The sequence below is a fragment of the Rhyacophila brunnea genome, unplaced genomic scaffold (assembly GCF_057557595.1).
Source record: "Rhyacophila brunnea isolate RB1 unplaced genomic scaffold, BYU_Rbru_1.0 scaffold_24, whole genome shotgun sequence".
NCBI lineage: Eukaryota > Metazoa > Arthropoda > Insecta > Trichoptera > Rhyacophilidae > Rhyacophila > Rhyacophila brunnea.
In genome coordinates this window covers 11,963,804-11,987,509 of record NW_028232904.1, presented here as the reverse complement: position 1 = coordinate 11,987,509, position 23,706 = coordinate 11,963,804, and the positions used below count along the sequence as shown (strand labels likewise).

General features: G+C 37.7%; 1 protein-coding gene across 1 annotated transcript; it reads left to right on the top strand.

Annotated features, from left to right (window-relative positions):
- Positions 1-437: 437 nt before the first annotated feature.
- On the top strand, positions 438-19,564 carry LOC147069044 (uncharacterized). The gene is made up of 9 exons (XM_085951235.1): positions 438-868; positions 2,649-2,795; positions 4,001-4,096; positions 4,809-4,925; positions 6,430-6,505; positions 9,010-9,091; positions 11,036-11,146; positions 13,465-13,559; positions 13,995-19,564. Exons 1-9 carry the CDS (start codon positions 606-608, stop codon positions 18,033-18,035), a joined length of 5,028 nt encoding a protein of 1,675 aa, XP_085807361.1. The 5' UTR covers positions 438-605; the 3' UTR covers positions 18,036-19,564.
- The last annotated feature ends 4,142 nt before the right edge of the window (positions 19,565-23,706 follow it).

Below are 23,706 nucleotides of genomic sequence, written 5' to 3'. Positions count from 1 at the left end.
TGAGGACTTGTATAAAAACATGTTCTGTGGCCTGTGTTCTTTATGATTAATGTTTTAGAAAAGTTTTTTGTAGCAGTACCTGAGCGATTGTGCATTACGCTCCTAAGTTGTTAATTTTTTTTGTAGAAATCAAAATGTATCTCCCTTCTGTTTTATTTATTTTTTGACAAAGCGATAACTGACGCATGTTGAACCTTTTATTTTAGGCTTTTTTTACTATAGCTACCTACCTAATTTTTATTTTTGTAATTGTGTAGGTATGTTGAAAAAGATTGATAATTTTCGAGCATTTCACATGAAAATAGTTTGAAATTTATTATAAGAATTCGTTCAAATATTATTTATAGAAATAAGTGTTTTGAATGCGGTAACGGAAAGTAGATAGGTAAAAAACATTGTGCAATTTGACGTAACATTTTTGTCAATTCGTATTGTGTGTATGTGTACCAACTTAACCAACAAAACAATCCCAACTCGTCCCTCTGCGCTCACAGCTGATCGAATGTCAAGAAAATGGAGATTTTTACGCGTTTGAAGTGGAAACTAATAAGACTTATTTAAAGTTTACTTAATTAGATGTGTTGTGAGACGGCGGCGCTTTCAGTATGGACGGCGCGACACCGTTCCAGCCGTGGACATCGGCCGAAGGGGACGCGAACGCCAAAGATGAAAAACCGTCGAGTTATGACGCTGATTCCTCTGCGTATGAAAATGTCGGGACTTCGCTAGCGGCGGACCGGCTGGCGGGGGCTGACGGGGCGCAGGGGCCCTCTCAGACCCCCGGGATCGCCGCGGAGCCTGCCGACGGCCCGAGAATGGACGGGGACAGGATCGAGCGGATGCAACAATCGGTCGAAAATACGCTAAGGTACATCCAATTGCGCGTTTTGTTTACTTGTTTTATTTACCTAAAAATAAACTAATATTCAACATATTTATTAAAAAATTACTGTAGTGGAGATCTGATTTATTACCGTCGTCATAAACACCAATATTTATAAAATATATTGGAAAAAAATATTAGGTAGGTAGGTACCTATGTAAATTCAAAGAGTTAGGACTGTATCCAGATAGACTATAGAGCCTTATGAATTTTTTCTGTTATAAATAACGCTTGATGCTGATTCCTCAACGTTTTTAATGTGGTTGAATTTGTAGCCATATACCTGAACATTTATGTTCTGTCTGTTGGCGCACTGTTAAATGTTAAAATCAACCACCATATTTGATGTCTTATTAGTAGGTAAAACTCCTAATACCGTTTACACGTGCATGGATTTACTGCTGACAGTACGTATTATCGCGGCCATAGCAAGAAGATGTATGTGTAAACATGTATTATCCTACAGTTGCAAGATTGCATGCATGAATCAAAAAAGTTCGGAAGCTTCTGAATTTTCATACGGCAGTTGAGAATTTTTCGATCTGCGCCTGTGCAGTAAAGCGATAGTGCCGAACCTGCCGCCAAAAAAACCAACTGCAAACAAATTTTGAGGTTAACCGATTTTCACTACCTGTCAAATAGTACCATAAAATGACAATATCGTGTCTTGCTCGCTCTTGAAGAATGAGATTGATGAGACAGTCAGGACTTTTACATGTAAACAGTTATTGTCACGATAGTTTAAAATACACACTATTGCTGCCAGTAAATCCATGCACGTGTACAGGCGCTATTATAACGAGATGATGTGTAAGATTTTTTATGATTGTTAATCTAAATATTTATAATTAAGTATATTTCAATGCTATTTACAATAATTTCACTAATGTGCAAACTTGAATTATACAAGTTATGAATTGTTTTGTACAGTAAAACCTCGATTATCCTGATTTCTTTTTGATTATCAGTATCCTATGACCGCCCACGATGGCCGCGCGGCTTAAGCGTTGGACTATCATGCCGTGGGTCCCAGGTTCGAATCCTGGGTCTGGCAAGTACACATATTGTTTTTCAATTTGTGTGAGAGTCAGGGTATGGACCTAATAGGTAGAGCAAGTGGCTGACATCCATTTCTCGTAAAAACAAAATCTGTTAATACAAACCTCTACTCTGTGGAGGCCCATATGATCCTATTAGGATCGGACATGGTCGGAATCCTATGATTGTAAGAAAATGTACAATTTAAAATAATATATAATCCGTATCCTGGAAGGAAAACACTGAGTTGTTGCGAATTCTTAGTTTCCATACTATCCTAATAATTCTCCAATACGCCTACATCTGGAAAGCCCCAATTTTACCATTCAGTGCTTGAGTGAGAGTCCATGATTTTACTCAGTATGAGAAAATAGAGAGGACCGTGTCCTTAAGTCCAGATTTGAATCACAGTTGCACCAGGTTTGTTCATCATTGTGAATACATTTCTTGCCTGTTCAATTCAACATCTTATTTCCACGTTTTGGTCTCAATTTTGATTAACAATGCTGTGTCCCAAGCAATGTGTGTTACATGTTTGTATCCTGTTTCATGCATTAATATGTATAATATGGTAATCCCTGTCTGTACCGTCCTTGAAATGTACACGTAGACTGCTATTTCATGCGATTTGTGATGCACCTAATACAAAGAATTCGATTAGTTTTCTATATTAGCGTAAATTTTTTCTGCATAACTCTTATTTAGTGAAAATTTTTAATGTTTTCAGTTCAGAGTCGAGGCAGCAGATCATGCAGGTGCTGAGCCAGATAGACAGCCTGAGGGGGCCCGAGAGACTTCTGCTATACCTCAAGCTGCCCACGGGACCTCCGCCAGTGGATCCACTCAAGCAGCCTCTAAATCCACTCGGATCCAGGTGACTGTTTGTAGCAATGATTAACAGGTTCAAGTGACAAACCGGGGAGTTTCTCGTGCCGTTTTGACGTATGACTAAATCTTTGTATTTGATAATTTGGGTTAAAAACCGTTCGGTCCAAAAACAGTGTTTTTTTTTTGAAAGAATAATCAAAAATTATACCAGTGTAGATCTGACATAACTTGTGCACACAAAATTTCTTTGTCATACTTATTTGTTTTTGTTGAACTAAGAATACAAACTGCAGATTGTGTTGGTTAGTTTTTAAAATTCAATTAAGCCTTGCTTAGGCTTAGGCCAAACTATAGAAAGTTTACTGAATATATTTTACTATAAATATAATGTTATTTAACATTGAAATTGAAGATGTAACGCACTGATGAACAAAATTCTATAACCACGGACATCTGCAGGCCTATTCTACCATATCACTTAACATCCAAAAAGAGCTAATTGTGATAAGTGTGTCACATTTATCACTTTACGTATTCTGGCGGTTAATTACGTAAAAAAGTTAACCGTTTGAACTGTCAAAACGTAATATCTTTTAACAGCCTCTCTCTTGGCCATGCTAACTTTGAGAACGAGACAGAGTACGTTAATTTTACGTATTGAGAATTGAGATGCAAGATTCGACTGTTGTAAGACTACTGCAATCGCTAATGACATGACTAATAAAATTGTAGGTTATGTTGATATGTCTGACGTGTCAATACAAAATTCTTGTGTTCGGCTCATTACCGACTAGATGGCGTTGTTTGGCTTTATCCGCTTGTGTTCGGTCTTATCTGCTTGGGCTCGGCAGCACGAACATATCCGAATTTGACCGACATGTCTGCCAACCTAAATTTTCACCATTTTATGAGTTGGAGATAGCCGCCGGTAACTGATTTGTTTATAGAATGCGTTTCGTGTTAATTTGGACCAATGAAAATAATGGAAACTTGCTAAAGTGATATCCGTTAAGAATATACCTGCTGATGTATCAAATATGGCCTTGTTCTCAATTTTAACTGAAACTGCGGTTGCAATAATACTTTTATATGGTACCTATTTAATATGTTTTATGTGCTTATGAAATGTCAATCATAACAATAAATCTTTCTTAAAAAATCGACAGATTATTCGGGCTTAGCTCGCTAGTATACCCCAAACACAGCACTCCTTAACGGTTGAGTTCGTAAATAATCCTTTTTTCATTTTAGGAGCGAGATTCACCAGACTGTTGTATGGATACAGACGCATCTTGAAGTGGATCCAGAAATTTCACTCCCCAAGCAAGATGTTTATGATGAATATACGTGAGTATTTTTTTTGGTACACAAAATCAAATGAGCTTATAGTAATACGTCAAATATATTATGATGCACGTCGCGTACTATCACGTGACGTTACAGTAAGCTACCGCTACGGGAGAAAAGTGTGTAATGTCGTTTTTCTTGGTGTTTAAAATGTTATCAGATTGATGCGCCCATCCCGTAACACATTTTGAACCTTTAAACGAACATTGTCTGTTGGCAAAATCTGCCGAAAACACCAGAATAACAATGAGGTCACCTCACGCGTACCGCACTGCATCGGCACCCGCATGACTCAATCAACGTTTTTTATCATTTTCTACATGCTTACACATTTTTGACTCTTGTCAAAATCGCATGTTTTTTGTTTTCAGCGGTTCATACAACAAGTTCATACAACAAGTTCAGACAACATTCTTATAGAAAATACATAGTACCAACCGCTAAAAACAAAAAAACACGCTATGTTGACATGAGTTGAAAATAGAGAAGGTTTACGTCAAAATTCTTGAGTAATTCACATTTCTAGTTTGACTTGCGTACCTTCAAATCAAAACACTCCTAGGCTTGAATTGCATTGAAATGATGCGGAATTTTGTCAGTGTGATAGATGACACATGGAAAAGTAATCTTGGCTCTTGATTTATTAATTTGATTCCATCTTTTAACAGCTCTTCAACGTCTCAGGGTTTGATTAAATTTAACGATTTTTCAGAGAGTATTGTCAGAGTACAAAGATGAAGCCTCTATCGACGGCAGATTTTGGCAAGGTGATGAAGCAAGTTTACCCGTGCGTCAAACCAAGGAGACTCGGCACGCGTGGCAACTCCAGGTAATCAACACCTTCAATACATTTAATATATATCATTTAATATTTATTTACTTCCGACTTACCATTAGAGATGTAGAGGGCTATGAGGCGGGATTTAATTTTAAGGTTGGAGAATTTAAAATGACAGAAGTTACTATGTGACAACAATTTATTTGTAAATTTAAAACAAAACAATTATTATTTTACGCATTTGGCTATAATGCTTTAAAGCGCAGAAAGGGAGTGTGACAAGCAAGACTTTTCCCCGCCACAAAAACATCTTCTTCTTCGACGATATCCGCTGCTCAAATTATGGTCACCGCCACACAGCACCTCAAAGGATTCCTGTCGCTCTTCTTGTACAGGTCATGGCAGCATTCCGTAGCTTCGCCTTATACACTCTGTTTTGTTATTTAGCATTCTTCCAGGATGCCGACGAGTTTACATTCTTTTCTCGACAAATGTGTTGTAATGTTTCTCCTAGAAAACTATTTTGATGATGGATAGAGACGATAGTAGTTTTCTGCGTAGAGAATCGCCGCCATCTTGTTTTTTTATCAAATCGGGGCTTAGCTTCACCTGTGCGAATTCGAGTGAACTTTTTTTTAAACTGCCAGCAATCCGCTAAAAAATTATATTGAGTACAAATGTCATTAGCATGAGATAAAAAAATCTCTTAAACCTGTGTATTAAACTTAAACCTTAAACCTAAAAAGAGTATTTTTCAAAGAAATTGGTGTGGCTGTCATCGAATTCCTGTAACCCAGATCTAAATTATAATATTTATTTTTTACGTACATTCAGTCAGCAGAGTAGCCATCACGTAACCTTGCCATTTGGAATAGATTTTTTTGAATGAACACGTGATTACAACAATCAAGTGCTTGCAATTTGCTAATACAATTATACAGTTGCGTATACACACAAATCTTTGTCTTTGTATACAATGGCAAGGTTACGTGGAGGATACTTTACCTATATATAATATGATTTCGTAATGTTATGAGATAGCGGATCTGCAATTTCAGAACATTACGAATTAATATGATTTCATATTGATTTCAACATATTATTTCATTTGTGCGCCACCGGTCAATAAATAGAATCGATTAGACATCTCACTCGATTACAAGTTTCCATCAAAGACACATTGCACCGAATTGCCGTTATATTTATTATATTGCATCGATTGTACCCTTTTAGTTATTTGAAACAGTAAATAAATTTTTGCCTCCTCCATCATCACAAACAACTACTAACGTCTCTCATCTGCAATACCTATCCTCCGTCGAACAAGAATACTATATTGGCATTTCAAAAGAACTAGAAAATGTACAATTCGCTGGTAAAATCTATGTGTATAGGGGTTCTACCATGTAAGGTTGGGAACACTGTTCTATGACTTGGACAGGAGATTTACATAGGGCTAATGCCGGAGTATGAATGTGTTGAAATTTGATTGGGCTTAGCCAGAAGTTGGAAAAGTTTTCATGGCCTTCTATATTTAAATTTTTTCATATCTTAGATACTGCTATGCCGGAATGAGAAAAAAAATCAAATTGGAAGTTCCTCAGCTTCCGGATTTAGGAGAGAAACAAAAGGTGAGTGATTTTGTTTATTTCCTCATCGCATTATTCTCCGACATCCGCGACAGCTTATCTGATACACACACCTGCCAAATTGAAATGCTGCGATTCTTTTATTGATCAGAAAATCCAAAGTCCGATCTGGTATCTACGGTTGACGCAACTGACACCATCACCCCCTTTTTTTACTTTGAACAATGTTTACGCTCAGCTAAACAAATTCATTAATACATAATTTGAAAACATCTCATGCATATACATACACACTATAAAAAATCTTTTTGTAGAAAAAATATGACACCCAACAGGACTTGAACCTGTATCCACTGGATTCGTGACAGTATGCTTTTCTAAATAAGCTACACGCATCTAAGTTAATTGCGACGATTTTAACTAATAGTTGTTCCATGAAATATGTATCGGTTTTAGTATATTAAAGTAAGGTAGGTATCAATTAATTCCTTAATTACTGTCGAACGAGAACTTCTTGTCAACGTGTTAAAACTGTGAACTAATAATAAGCCCCTCCTACTTTTAACCACACTTCGACTGCAACGACTTCCGGATATCGACGAGTTGTCCATGTGTTATAATTGTGAACTAACAAGCTCCTCCTATTTAGTTAATCGCACTTCGACTACAGTGACTTCCGGTTATCGTTGACGTTGCAAATTACTCAATTATTTAGTTTTAATAACATACTTAGATTTGTAGAAAAAAATTATAGCCGATAGCCAACATTATAACGCAATTCGTTAAGCATTTCATGTAACAACTACTAGTAGTTAAAATCGTCTTAATTAATTAAGATGCCTGTAGCTTAAGAGTGGGTATAACAGGACCAGTGTGATTCATATTTCAGTCGAAGAGAGTCCACAGAGCGAGTAGCACGTCATTTTAAATCAAATTTACAACAAAATCCCTGGTCATCGAAGATTTTATTTTTAAAACATAATAATTATTGTCAGTAGAGCAATTCATTGCAATGATTTATTAGGTTCCGTCAACGCTGTTCGCCGGCCAGATGAATATAAACAATGTGAAAAATAATAAAAGTGTATGGGGTGCCTGCACGATAATATTTATTTTTAGGCGTTATAAATTATTTCGTGCATTGGCTTTACTCAACCAACAAAATACAATATAGGTACCTACCTATTGTTTCGCTAGTACATATTATAAAAGTAAAGTTGCGTTACTAGTTTGTAAAAGTGTCAGACTAAACTTAAACCAATCGGGTACATCACTAGATATATTCCACGTTTTTTTAAAATATGCATTAGAATTAAACAATACTTACCTATTTTTTTAATAATTATGTAGGTCTTACACATTAAAAATAAATACTATTCATTAATAATGTTTTTTGGATAGCACATGAAATAAAAATGTATGTAGATAATATGTGTTTCAACATCCTTCGTATGTTTAGTTCTCGTACAATTTCAGGTTAAAAAGTTATTAATCTATTTCTAAGTTTCTAAACTACTAAATTAAACTCTAAGTTTAAAAACGTCACAATATCCACCATATTGGTTGCAATATTTCCCACCAAACAGCTGATTAACATATTGAATTTAGTACAATTTAAATATATTAGAAGATACTATTTTTTGGTCACCCCATACTCTCTTACTTGGAGTGAGTTTGTTTGTTTTAAATTTAATTTAGTGACCGTTACTTTTGAGGCACGCATCGGCGGCGAATATTTCATATTATTAGTAGACCAACTATTTCGGAGCACATATAAAAATATCATATTTTCAATTCTCAGTGGCATTTCTGTAGAGCGTCCCCTTAATTGGAAAAGCATACTGGCACGAATCCAGCAGATACAGGTTCAAGTCTCATCGGGTGTCGTATTTGTTTCCACAAAAAGATTTTTTCTAGTGTGTATATGAATGTGATGTTTTCAAATTATCTATATTCAATATATAAAATGTTACATTCTGAAATCTTGGGTCTTATTCGTTGAATAAAAAAAATTGTTTATTTAACAAATTCATTTTCGACACACATGGAGTGGTGTTCGCATTCATACATTTAAGAGTATATTTCAATACATTTTCTCTAGAGAATGGCTTCTGCAACGAGGCCAAAACGTCGAGGAAAGAAGGAGGAAGAACAGACAGTGACAACCCAAAAATTTATTACAATGTTTAACACCTGTTGTCTAAATTATGTTATCTTTTTGGACGGACACCTTCCCCATTTGTAAAAAACAAATTTGTTACAAATGATTGATTTCATTATGTTCTAATATTTCGATCCTCTTCGTCAAAAAATCATCACACTATACCAGACTCCTCTCCCACCCCCGCTATGGTGTTACGTTATATATAGACTGCCCCATTGCACCATTAATTGACCATAACTAAGAAGTACCTATACCATAAATTAGTCAGTTTTCAAACCAAAACTTTGTTACAGAAAGTATGGTTATCCAAGTGTGAGAACTGGCGGTGACATATCGCATAAAGAATACTTCGCTGACCGTTGTCATTGTTTTCATGTTTCAGACAATCGAGATACCCACAGTACAAAATGATCTGCTCATATCTGCTTCTCTACTTATCAGGGAATGGGCGGAGAAATTATTAGGTAACAATTCGCACATTTTTATAATTCGTATAGCATATTTGCCTGTCTTTGGTGAGTTGGTTACATGTAAATTGTACTTATTACATTTAGCCGTAGCACTGTTTACCGTGAGCTGTCTCACCGGAAAGAAATTGCCGTAGGTATAGCATTGTGATAAAAAAAGACCCATTGTTTGTGGAGCATTGTAGACAGTACTGTTCCAGTTTTATTGGATTCAATAAGTACAATAATTTGATATTGATTGGCATCAAATAATGTTTGATAGTAACGCTGTCATTATAATCAGATATTTGATAGGACTTGATACGAGAACCTACCAGAATTTTATATAAATTATCGATATTATGATTGCATTTCTAATTTGCTTACTTATAATGTATTTTTAAGTGGTTTATTTAGGTAAGGAATTGATTTTAATATTTTATAGTTATCTATTTCCGATAGAATATCTCACGATGAACTGTGTTTCGGCAAACTGCATACGTACAAATTTCCTGACATGTGTTGTGCTTACATCTCGGTGCTTATATTGTGATATTTATGCAAAGATGTTGAAAAAAAATCTTCTATAGAGACGTGGCCTAAATGTATGATGCCTCTCGTGCACTGATTGAGAACTTCTCATTTTTACTAAGACATTAGTTAATATTAGTTTTACCCAATTAGTTAATTACATGCATGATTCCATGTGCAGATATTGCCAAAATTAACCTTGAATAAGATTGGATAGTGTATAATTAAATTTGACCTCAATTTGACATTTCACACATTTGACATAGAGCAGACATTTGAATATAAAATAGACACTTGAAGTGCCTAGTTTCAAAGCCCCCTAAAACGATTTTAGGTAGTTTTGAGAAAAATGAGAAAACTCATATCTATAAAATCTGTGAACTTTATGTATTTATTATTCAATTCGTACATTATAAAGAGCATTTCGGGCTCTATGTTACGAGAGCTTACCCCGAGAAACGTCAGATTTTTCGAGTCTATACCTGAAACCATCTAAACATCACTTTTTGAGCATAGACAACAAAGGCAAAACCGCTATTATAAGCATAGACAACTCTGACATTTTCTCTTTGACAAGTTCTCGTAACATAGAGCCGTATTTTGGCTTATCCATTTTTGGGGTATTTGAAAATCACACCCAACCATTTTAGCGGGTTTTGAAATTTACCCTAATTTTTGATCATTATGTATTAACAGTTTTTGGCGTTTTTTAAAGTTCAATCTTTGGCCATCATAGGTAACAAAAATATCCATCTAAATACATATCTAACTCAAAATTTTTCAAAAACCGTTTTAGCGGGATTTTAAACTAGGCACCTCACTTGTCTATTTAGAGATTATGTCAAAACAATCCGATAATCTTACATGTGTAATATAAGAGGAAGGGTAGGTTAAATCTCGTACAACTAATAACTGTCTTGTAGGGCAGTATAAATACCTATGGAAAGATACTCCCTCGTCAGTTTTATCGATACCCCATTTCAATATGGAAACTCAAAATTTCAAGGTTTTAAGTTAATAATGTCATTCGATGTAGAAAGGTCTTCTCTTTACAATTCAGTAAAAAAATTGGGAAATCTGCTGGCCTTTGCATTATTGCAACTTCGAGCATTTCGATGATGAAGCCCGAGGTAGTCGAACCCCATCGAAGAATGTCACACGTGTAGAATATGCTGACTGTATATGGGACGATTATGCGAAATTTAAATGACTTGCTAATTCTTACGTTGTCGAAATAATGCTGACAAGGCCCGAGGTCATTGCCCGCTAAAGGTTATTTCTATACTAGAAGATTTTCTTATTAATTTTTTTGATGCGTAAACAGTCATTAATTATACTTAAATAGCGTGTTAACTTATGATCATGAATAATGACAGACAAAATGACAATGTGGACTTATTTGTTAATAATAATTGGTTTTGATCATTGCAGGAATTAAATTTGTAAATTTGTGCCAACTGGCGCAGCATTTGATCGATAAGAACCTGGTGGACGGAAGCTCTTCGGCTGCCCTCATGCTGCTCACCATGTGTGGAGAATCAGGTATCAACAAAAAACTTAATCAACATTATTTTTTTTATTATTTTACCGAGGCTGTGACTGTGACCCGCTGTCATATTATGACCTCTTCTACTCTGAGTGACGAACCTAAATACTTTATACTCTTCCCCAAAGCCAGGGCACTTTTTAACTCCTCGACTTTCTCAAGGATGTCTGCTCTTCTCTGTGTCACCCAAATTTAAGTCATTTTGTGTAATGTTACATTCATCACAGAGCTGCAAATCATTTCTCCACATGAGGACATTGAATCTTTTAGCAATGATGTGGCATGATCTTATTTTTAATCTTGAACTCATTTACGCTCAGGGACAACTCAACAAAAAAAACCAGGGCACCGAGTATGGGGAGGGTAGTATGGGTATATATATATATATAAATAATTAAATTATCAATAAATATAACATAAAACTGGCACGGAGTCCGTTAAACGATCAGTTATATCAAAAGGGACATTTACCTCACATTGGTTATCTAAATTGCCTTCTTTGTTATAAGAAAATGGATTGCCGTATATCAGGAAACCTAGTAAGTATAAAGATAAAAACACAGTTACCCATGGGCCATTTAGGCGAGAACTAACATATTCCGTCTCTAAGATTTTACGTTGGTGGATACCTACTCACCTAATAGGAAATACCGTAATCTGATGAAAATAATTATTCTAACGAGTATAAGAGATCTGTTCCTAGATACAGGGTTACCTTATTTTTCTGAACAATCAAGTGGTCTAAAATAGTAAGTGCACGTGTGTACCACAGAACAGATTAATTAATAGAATTCCGATAGGCTACAATAGGTAGGTACACTACATTTTGAGGCAGTATTTTGAATGTGTGAGTGTCCTACGAAAATTAACCACACGTTACCTACGTGTTAGGTATAGGTATACGTGCAATAGTGTGTGTGTCATCTCATCTCATTTCCCGATCACATAGATTTCGTATTATCAGTTTATAAAACTACCGTCCTAGAATATGACTTCTTTTATGTACCTCAAAAATATTTATTCTGATTTATTCAATCCTGTACAATCACAGAACAGATAATAAATAGAATTCCGATAGGCTATATACCAATACAGTACATTTTGACGCAGGGTTTTGAATGTGAGTGTCCTACGAAAATGAACCACGCATTATAGACATAGTGTGTGTAATACACCAATATTAAATGAACGTCAATGCAATACCGAAAGCAGTTGTCAGTATTCGACGTATGACGTATTCTTGACACGTGTTTAAATTTATCCCGTATTCTTCCTTACTTGAAATCGGTTGCCTGCTCCTCCTTATTTCCACAGAACAGATAGTAAATAGAATACAGATAGGCTATATTCAATACGCCGCATCTTGATGCAGGGTTTTGAATGTGTGAGTGTCCTACGAAAATGAAGCACGCATTATGCATGTGCAATAGTGTGTGAAATACATCAACATTAAATGAGCGTAAATGCATAAACAGAGAGCAGTTTTCAGTATTCGACGTAAAACGTATTCTTGACACGTGTGCAAGTTTAACCCGGATTCTTCCTTACTCGAGTCGGTTACCTGCTCTCGCCTTACTCATTATGTATTTCAGTTCCCATTATTTTTGAGTTCCCTGTGTACAATCAATTAACTTTACAATGATGGATAGTTAAGCATTAAAATAACTTTGAATCCAGTGGTTTCAAAACTTTTTGGTCACGCGGCGCCTGTCGTGTCTAATAAAAAAAAAATCACGATGCCTTCAAAAAACATCAATTAGTGAGACGGGTGAACTCTACTGTCTTTCACGAATCTTGGAATTGTAGTCAACACAGTTATACCTAAGCAAAGTGTCACCCTTTCATAGATAATATATAGATCGTTAGCGCCGCAGGTGAAAATTTTGAAAGTGAGCAAAATCTCTTTTTAAAAATGGTATTATTATTATTCCCTTTCTTAATTTGACACTTTCAAGCAATACATCACCTCGCCACACAGGATTTCATTTCTAACCTCATTTCTCTCAGAGGTAAGCTGTTTAGTGAGTAACCTCATAGTGTACTATTTTTGCAAGATATACTTAGGTACCAGATATTCAATCAAAACTATTGTAAAACATCACGAATGTAATATTATAAATTAGTTAAAATGTACATATTTTTTGGGATATCTGGCCGTTGATGGACGTTAAACAAAAATAATTGCGAAATTAAAAAACAGTGGAACCCCCGGAACCCTGTTATTACTTCTATATACACAAGGGTGCTATCGTGCTGGTTGCATTTCCAGCGCTATTTTGAATACATAAATCATAATATAATTTTTTTGTTACAGAAGCCCAGGATGGCACTGATGCCAATGCTCATTTTCTTCAGCAGGCCAAAGCGCAGCAGAGAGGAGTCATCAAGCAGCTAAAGAGAAAGATTCAGGTACAAATTAACTTCAATTAAAGTCTCTCCTCACCGCCTCACCACTCTACTCAGACATGAGTCTTTAGTGACCAAGTACTTCTGATAAACTTGATCATCTCATCGGTCCAGCTGGCTCTCGGCCACCCTTTTGGTCGTTTAATATCTCCAGGGTACCACTGAATGATGAGCTTAGATAATTATTGAAACCTGTGTGCTTTAATTGTACTTTTCTTTAAATAAATACCGTTTTTTGCTGAGCATAATAGATTAACATGATTCCTGGCCCACCCTACAATACACCCGGACAATAAACAGGACACCGGGGTCAGAGCTCCGTTCAAGGAAGTATTAATACTGTTGTTTAATCGTAGCTTCGTGATGATGAATATTAATACTGTTGTTTAATCGTCGCTTCGTGATGATGAATTATGACAGATGAAATTTGATTTACAGGCCCAGCCACAGGCGGTGCAACCTCAGCTATCTCCAGAGAAGACCTGCCCCCGTACCGGTAGCAAAAAGACCAAACCGGACTCACCAGAAAACCTGCTGAACCGAGACAGTGGTGTTCCGCTACCTACATTACCTCCACAAATGCCTTCCACTTCCTCTGTGCGGGATCACATCATCAAAACCGAAGTGCCCAACCTTCTTCCGCCTTCAGACTACACCCTCAGCTATAGACAGTGTCATTCGGAGCAATTATTGCGAAACAAACCGGCGTCGCTTTCCAAGACGCCGGAAATGCCCGTGGAAGCTGCACCTACGGGCTATGTCAGTTATAACGCTGCCGATCAACCCGGCATGCGTACCGATTATGGTGTTAGACCCAGATATGAACCGCCGAGCGGGTATCGACATGTCGCCCCGCCCCGCCCCCTCGATTACCAAAACTATAACTATCCTCACGAATTCCCGCGTGATAAAGAGTTGCCCGTGCCGCACAATTTGAGTGTAAATAATAACAGCTATTCCAACTTGCATTCTGGGTCTTTGTCTCACTATCTTTCGAGCTCGAGGCAGCTGCCGATAAATTTGAGCAACACGAGTTCAGACGACGGGTCGCATGGGAAGTTTTACAAGATGGCGGACAGGAGCTACGACCGGCAGCCTCAGAATATCCCATTAAACCGATATGAAGGGGACTCCTTGAATCTGTCTCTGGTCGACAGGAGGGCCGACTGTTTGCCCGTGCCTCTACTCGCGCCCCCTGTTAAAAACTTGCCCGGTAAAAAGATGATATTGGAAGCATATAATAACGAAAATTTAATAAACTCTCCGCAGACTTATTACGGTGACAACCGTCCTGCTGTGAAAACACAGAGGACTATGCCCGATGCTTCTGCCGCCGTGGAGTATCTGCCCAAGAAGATGAGGGCTACTGAGAGTTTTGGGGGCAAATTAGCTGCCGCTCGGCTCGCCAACAGCCCGAACTGCATGCCTGGTCGGGAACCCGATAGGTTTGACAGAAATGAACCTGTGGCAGAACCCGTTCACAGTTACCCAGCAAATGATACCGTGCTAGATGTAAATGTTAATGTGGAGAGAGAAAGAAGCCTCGCTGAGTTGATCGCTATTAGTTATCAACAGCAGCGGTCGGATGATTACACCAATTTATCTGGTAGTAATAGACCAGTTCAGGCTGTAGAATGCACCCTGGAAGCGGACACGGGGGCGACGTTGCCCAAACGTAATCAGAAAAACCCCAGACTCAGCAAGAAGCTTAATAGTTTGATGCCGCCCGATGGCGCAAACGGAGGACAATTGCCTCCGAAGCCGGCCACCAGGGGGAGGCCCCGGAAGAAGTCTCTCTCAAAAGCCAAGTATACCCGACGGCAGCCGAGAGGTGGTGGCGTCGCTAACCGTGGTGGCTGCGACCACTCCAAGGTCCCTAAGCGCTCCAGTGACTCCTGCTGTAGCCTGACTGAAACGATCAACATCAAGACCGGGATCATCTGCGCTGAGAGCCACTCGGAGATACTGAACAGGGAGAGGGTGAGCAGCATCTGCCAACTGGACAAGCATGCTCTGGACGACTACCTCAACGAGGGTAACAGTCAGGAGCACGAGAAGGAGCTTATGCTTTACTTTCAGCAGAATAACTCCGACAGCCAGTCCAATGATTCCAAAGACCGTACACATGCGGGTGATGGCTCACAGGACGCTGCGCCCCGGGCCGCCAATGTCCCCGATGGCTTTCTCTACGAGAACAATACTTCCTCTGACCCACCACCTGCTGTGCATGATTCCGCCGCGCAAGAAACCTCCACGCCATCGCAGGGCAGCGATTTTTTAGATATGAATCTTGATGTCCGCGAGTCACCGGATGAGTGCCGCCGAAGCAATAATGAAAAGATCAGTCAGATTCGAGAACTCCTCAGGAAGAACATTTACTCTTCAATGAATATGTCGCAGGATATAGATAAGACATCGGGACAGAACGCAGCGGGAGTGCCGGGAAACGCCTCGCGTCCGGTCGACGGCGCCGGATATAATTTTACTTCCATTGGGGGCCGGAATGCCGTCGCGTCTGTCAACATTCCACCTAGTTACAAAGAGGGTTCAGCGGCCGCCAGCCTCAGCATGCTGTCGCAGCGGCGTCAGATTGGTGGCGACCCCAACGCGGTGTCACAGAGGACACTCAATGCCAGACGACGGGTCAGCTTCGAAACACCGTTGATCGATGGTGATTTTGCCAATCATGACCAGACGCCCTATGGACATCGAGGACCTCAGAGTGTGCCTCAGAGTCCCACGTCCAGAGTCCAGAAGTTCAATTTCATGCCTATATCACCTGGCCCGCTGTCGCCCGTCAATTCCAATAAGAATTCTCCCATGGGGGCAAACTGTCCCAGCGGAAAGGGGATCCCGCCGAGGTGCGCATCGCCTGTTAGTCTCGGATCCGGCGCCAGCCCCTTTGTGAGCCCCAGGAACACCCCAGTTCCCCGTGCCAGGACTGCGTGTCAGGTCAAACCAGTACCCGGTAGACTTCAGACCAAGAGGCTCGGAAGGCCTCCCTCCGGGGATCGTCCACAGATTTCGAGCGACAATGCCTTCTGCAATCTGCTTCTGAAGAATCTACAAGAGCCGGGAGGCTTTGCCGTACCCAACGAGCAGGGTATTGTTCCGCGGTCCCCGGGGGGTGTTCCGAAACCCCGCAACTTTCCCATGTCTGCTCCGCCGTCTCCAAACATTCTTGCCTCAAAATACAAACCGAGCTTCGTGAATCACAACCAACAGAATGGATCTTCAGGAATCCTGCACAATTTCCTCGCAGACAATAGGAATGCGCAGATTAATTATAACAACAATTGCTACGACGCGGCGGCGGCTCAGACACCTGACTCTCTCCCGTCCTCTGCCGATCCGCTGTCCCGTGAAGTCAGCCGCTTTTTCCCGGACGGTACTCAATTGCCCGTGGAAGACGCCGGTGGATCTCTCCGTTCCCGATCCGTCCCCCTCCACCAGAACATGGTTACTGCGGACATGGGGCATGCGTATTTTGAACACGGCCAGCAAAACGATGCGGCCAATTTCCTCAGTTACAATAACACTCCGTGCAATTCCGTTCCGCCGACACCCGTTCCACGCGAGTTCTGCGATTTCGGAAACCTGAACGACACGTGCGAGTCCATCTCCAAAGCTGGGCTAGATTCGGAGAATTTGGATAAAATTTATAACGTGCTCGATTCCAACGTGCAAGACGCGTTGACCAATTCCGACAATAGTATGGTCAAAAGAGATGGCACCATGTTGAATCATGTTGATAATCTTGCGCTGGCAGATTTCTCTAGAGAAGGGTGCGGCACAGGGAATATGATGGGACGCACGATGCCTCCAGAGATTGTGCGAAACGGAGATGATGCATCTAAACAGCCATATCATTTACAAAACGTGTTCCAAACTGAGTACCTGAAACGTTCTAATAGCGTTGAATTTGAAATGGGCGATGCGATGGACAGTAAGTTTTACGTGTCCAAATCTGTTCCGAGCACGCCTTTACCCTTCCGAAGAAATCTACCAAATTTCGACATACCGAAGATGCAGAGTCTGGCGGAATCGGCGCAGTTTGAAAACGAATACGATGGCCGAAACCTCGCATCGAAGTCCGTGCCCTCCACCCCGTTGATATGCGAAGACAGAAACGTTTTCAGTTACAACAGAGACTTTCTAATTAACGGGAATTCGGTGGATCCGAATTTATCCAACGCTTTCGGCGAAAAGGGTATAAGGCCCGGTCTGGACGACGGGTTTCTGAACGGCGCAGCTCAGCTGATGGAACCGGGAAAGGCAGACACTTCGGCGATGGTCGGCCTGGCCGCCTCCCCACTCCGGGAGACTATTGATATGGTGAACACAGAGTTGTCTTTCAACGACGAGTGCATAGACATCGTGTCCGAACTACCGTCGTTTACCGAACAGGGTATAACCAGTGAAAATGATTTGTTAGGTGCTTTAGATAGGATTGGCCCGGGGTCGTACGATAATTTGTAATTTTCTCTCCTCCCTTCGGCCGCCGCGTGTTTTTACGAATCAAATTCTTAAGCAGTGGCGACCAACTCGGAAAGAATGACTCCGTTTATTATAAACCTTTTTTGATTAATTTTTATACTTGAAAAATGTAACATACCTGATTGGTCTGCGTAAAATTTTGGTGCTTTCAATTGTATTTTTTTATTATAAATTCATGTTAATTTAAACTTCTTTGACATTAGGTTTGTTCCCGCATGCTAATCACGAACCAATTTAAACCGGTTTGCTAATAAATTAAAAAATACTACATGAAATTGTTCACTCTCCTGAACGTACATGAGCAGTGGATCGTGGTAAAAAATGACCAAAAAACAAAATTGCTGACGACAGACAGTCTTTCTTTGTTGTATTTTTCCGATTGGTATCGACATCGTTCGTCCTGAAGCATGAATTTGCTATGAAAGGATCGTATTTTTTATCGATTACTATACACATCGACTATTTCGAATATGTAACATGTTCGACTTTTACCAGAACCCAAACATTCACAATATAATACAAGTGTACCCAGATAATATAGCTGTCTAGGGAATGATGGACTGAATGTCGATTGTTGTACATAGTTATTTAGAATATTTATATGAACAATTGTCACGTTTTGACAATTGACGTGTGTCATACGTACATAATAACAATACCTCGAAATATGTTGTCATAATTTTTTTTATGGTTAGTAATTCAATCACTCAAAACATTGTGGAAATGGCGTCAAGTGTTTTAGTGCAAAAAGTTTATATGAGTTCGCTCTAGTGATAGTCTAAACCAGTGGTTCCCAAAGTTGACTGGGCTCCGACCCATCTAACAAAAATTTCCAATCTTGGGACCCACCTCTTAGCTGTCTTAGAGAAAAGAGGGCATAAATATTGGTAATGCTCAGATTCCCTAGTGGCTAGTCGTGGAACTACTTAATGCTGTCTTATTTGTTCTTATTGAAATAAAAAAAAAATTATAAGTGTTACCAATACGAATGAAAGACTCTTGAAATAAGAAACACAACTTAAATAAAAAAAAAATATTACTTTAAATTACCTACACCTGCTAGGTTTTTTCACAAAGTTATTTCAATGGGAAGGATGTATTTGTTTCTAATTTTTTTTCATTACAGTTTTAGCATCAACTTCAACTTTAGTTACTTTTAATTGCAGTGAGTTTGATATATCCAATTTATTTCGGTATTTAGTTTTAATGTTAACCATAGCCGAAAATCCGACCTCACATAGATATGAGGTAGTAAAGAGGAGGAGGACTTTCATAGCTTCTTCGAACAGGCAATGATAATTATCAGCAACTGAGAGACAGAATTTCGTTAACTGTTTACGATTGAAACTATTTTTCAGTGACGTATCTTCTGATAAATCAATGAGTTCTTCACTTGCTTTTGTTGACATACTAGTTGGTAAGTCGTCTTGAAATTGGTTACATATCCAACGCAACGAATCAAACTTTTTCATCTCTTCCCCAAAATAGTCGTCAAAGTTATTTATTAACAGTGATAAATGACTGGAAATTTCAGACAGTACGTTCATCTTAGGCTGCACTTGGTTTTACCACACTTGTATACAGTGGCGAGGTCCCACTCAATATTCGCTCGTGACCCACTGGTGGGTCGCGACCCATAGTTTGGGAAACCATGGTCTAAACTCTTTGCGCCGTATGTTGGTGAATCGTTAAAAACGCCTGCGGGAACAAATCTATTGGATATTCCGAAATAAATAATCGTCAGTCTATCTTGTGAAACTTGTAAATCCCATTTTTTTAAGGAATTTGATTTTTATTAAATATGTTAGCATTATCAAACAAACATATACCTCTTGCACACATAACATTTGAAAAATCAATAGAAAAACACCTTGTAAATCGTGACATTTGCAGACTTTTATAGTTTCATTGGTTTTGTTTTCATTTTTAAATTTCAAAATTCCATTTAAAACCAAAATTATTTTGAAGGAAACCTTCTATAGAGATAATAAATAGACCCTAAAGTTGTGATTATATTGAGATGCACGTAGCGTACTATCACGTGACGTCACAGTAAGCTGCCGCTACGGGAAAAAAATGTGTTATGTCGTTTTTCTTGGTGTTAAAAATGTTATCAAACTGATGCTCCCATCCCGTAGCACAATTTGAACCTTTAAATGAACATTGTCAGTTGACAAAATCTGCTGACATCATCAAAACAATAATGAGGTCACCTCACGCGTACCGCACTGCATCGACACCTGCAAGACTCAATCAATGTTTTTTGGCATTATCTACGTGCCTACACATTTTCGATTTATGTCAAAATCGCGTGTTTTTCATTTTTAGTGGTTGACTTTTTGTATTTTCTATAAGAATGTTGTCCATTATCTATGGTCTACAGGTTGAGTTCTATTCAAAATATTATCTATGGATATATAGTATCGAAAGTAATTTTAAAATATGCACACGTAGAAACTGTTAAAATTAATTGAAATTAGCATGAATAATTCAAAATACTAATACATTAGAGACTCTTTTTTGGATTTGGCACTCTCTATCATTGAATTTATATAGGTGGTGATTGTTCAAAATATTCTGTAAAATGACGCAACTGTAGACTAAATTTGTCGCCGTGACAGTATGCGACGTGCATCTCAATATTGTCGGTGTTTTGTAAAAAGGGCAAATTAACCAAAATGCCATTTTACAGGAGGAGGATTTTTATCTTTTGACATTTATTTGTTTATGACTTGTGGATGATTATAAATATCTATCAAGTTTATAATAAAGCTTAGAAAGAAAACTGTCATTATAATAGGCATTCGCTTTTTATTTGTAATTTTAATTAATTTAATTTTAGTCGATTATCGTTTTTAAGTACTTTCCTGTGGAGATACAAATTCGCCGTTTTTACACAACTAAGCTAGTGGGGTACACATTGTATTTTCATTAAAATCTCGATTTCGCCAAAATGGTTGATTCGCCCTTTTTACAAAACACCGACGATATAATCACAACTTAAAAGACCTAAAGCATATTATGAAAATGAGGTGAAGAAAGGAGCTCTGAGAATACTGCACTAATTTTTCATACAAGCAATGTGATTATTTCTATGAGTAATGTTACTATTGCTTCAGTAATTCTTTTAGGAAACCTTATCTTTGGATTTTCGATGTTTACAAGATAGAACACCGTAATATTATATTTAACATATTATAAAATACTGTATAATATTGTACTAAATTTTTTTTAATATTAATAATACATTTGGATATATTTTTAGTTTGGTGCTTAAAAATTCAATATTTCTTGTTATTTTCTTGTTAAATATTATCTATAATTGTAAATTGGTCTATGAAATGCATGTTTCTGTTGGATGACTGTTAATAATTTAAAAAAAAATGTGTAAATGTAATCCATTATAATTATTTTAGAATTGATTAGATTTTTTAATGCAAAATTTATAGTGTTAACTATATATATTTATATATTTTCTACTGCTACAATATTATATTTAATGATATATTTCAATGTAAGGGTAGCCATTATTCCGATAATGACACGCGGGACACTGTAACGCTAGCGTAACTCCCCGTGTTGTTATTTTGTATAAAGGATACGTGAGAATGACGTAAGCGACACCGTAGAATAGGGATTCAAAATTCAATTTACGAAACAATGCTGGAGTTTTTGCGTACGTATGTATATATTTTTGTAATCGCCAGATATAAGAATCGAAATTTACTACACCATCATAAATCTTTTTTAAATACCAATCTAGTCATGTTGGGTTTCGTGGAAATGTCAGTTGATGTCTTTTGACTGATCTAGTATTACGATGTCATATGTTACCATTTACTAAATTTAAAAAAATGAATTTTAAATATTTTAAAACATTAAAAAAAAATCTACTAGAAGCAAATCCTACGAAAACCATTGAAAGTGAATTATACGATTGATTTTTACTTGTGAATCTAGAATATTTGGTGTTGCATGATTTGCAGAGTGGGCAGGCTGCTCTAGACCCTCTCAAATTTCATGAGCTTCTCAACTTTTAAGTTACTGACTTAAAATGTTTTAATATACCAAAGTAGCATTTGTTTGCGTGATTTTCATGTCAATATCCTCTTGGCCCTGCCACGCCCTGCCCTTTCCACCACGGACGGTTGTGATGAGTGCAAATTCAATCCGGTGACTTTACCTTGCAGTGATTTTTCGAGGCTTGCCAGTAGTAACCTAAAATAAACACAAAAACGTTACATACAACCTTGTAATATTAAATCAGCAAAATGCCTTATGTCCAGTGTAGCAATTGAAACTTTCTACGTCAATGTATAATAATTATTACATATTATTTTAGAATTATATTATATTATATAGTAATGTAGTTTGAATCCCTGTTTTATTTCCTGACTGATGATAATAGAACCAATGTGCCACTATGTTTTGTAAGTGGATACCATGAAACTCCTGTTTCACACAGAGTGAATTTTATCGCACGATGAAAATTGTAATGTGAAATTTCCCATACAGTATCACGCTCCACTGTTGTAACCGCTGGATGGAAAATGCTCACGCTGCGTGTGAAATGGGAGTAACAGTTAGATTTATGCCGTATGCACAGCATGATTTCACTTGTACAGTTTTATTCTTTATGTAAAATTGGACCACGTTATGCATTTGTAGATCAAGTGACGTTACGACATAAGTCATATTATATCAATTGGTCAGTGCACATAATATGGTGTATGTTTTAAGAGAATCGATTTTCAATGACTCAAATCGAAGCTGAAAAGGTGAAACTATTATGGTACCCATTTTAGACGTACAATATTTTTACAGAGTAAAATTTACTTTGTTTACATTTAATGTATATTACATGTGGGTTTTTTGTATGTAATTAATTACTTTTCGGTATAAACTGTATTTATGACAGTGGCGAAGGGTGGAGTTAAGCTGTTAAGATCCAATGTAAATAGTGTAAACTAAACTTAGTCAGTCATACGTATTTGTTTTCATTGAACTAAGACTACAAATTGCTAATAGTGTCAGTTAGTACCCTGCGCAACCAAGCCATAATAGATAATAGTCAAAAGATATTCGTATATCTATAAAATATCTAAAATTATACCATTAAATCATTATTATGATTTGGTTTAGGTAGGGCTGAATGAATTAAAAAAAAACTAACCAACACCATCAGTAATAATACGTATTGTTAATTCAACGATAACATATAAGTTGACTGAAAAAGTGTGCACTACTTTTGTTGGATCGCCCATAGCATATCTAAACTATTATGGTTTGTTTTAGGCAGGGTTTAGTTGATTTTTAAAAACTAACCAGCACCGTCTGCAATTAGTGTTATTATTTCAATGAAAAAAAATAAGTGTGACTGACAAAGTTTAATGTGCACTATTTATGTCGGATTTTAGCTCTCCACCCCTCGCCACTGACATGCGATGTCTGTGCACTGATCCATAGATATTGGTTTAAAAGTTTTACCGTTTCTTAAATGCAATTGACGCAGTAGTGAGTAGAGCTTCATTTAAAACTTAAACTCAAAGGAGCATGGATCAATATATTTGACAATATTGAAAATGTATATATTATATTTAAAAAGTATATTTATAATTTTTTTGTATTTAAATAGTCATTATTTAATTTCACG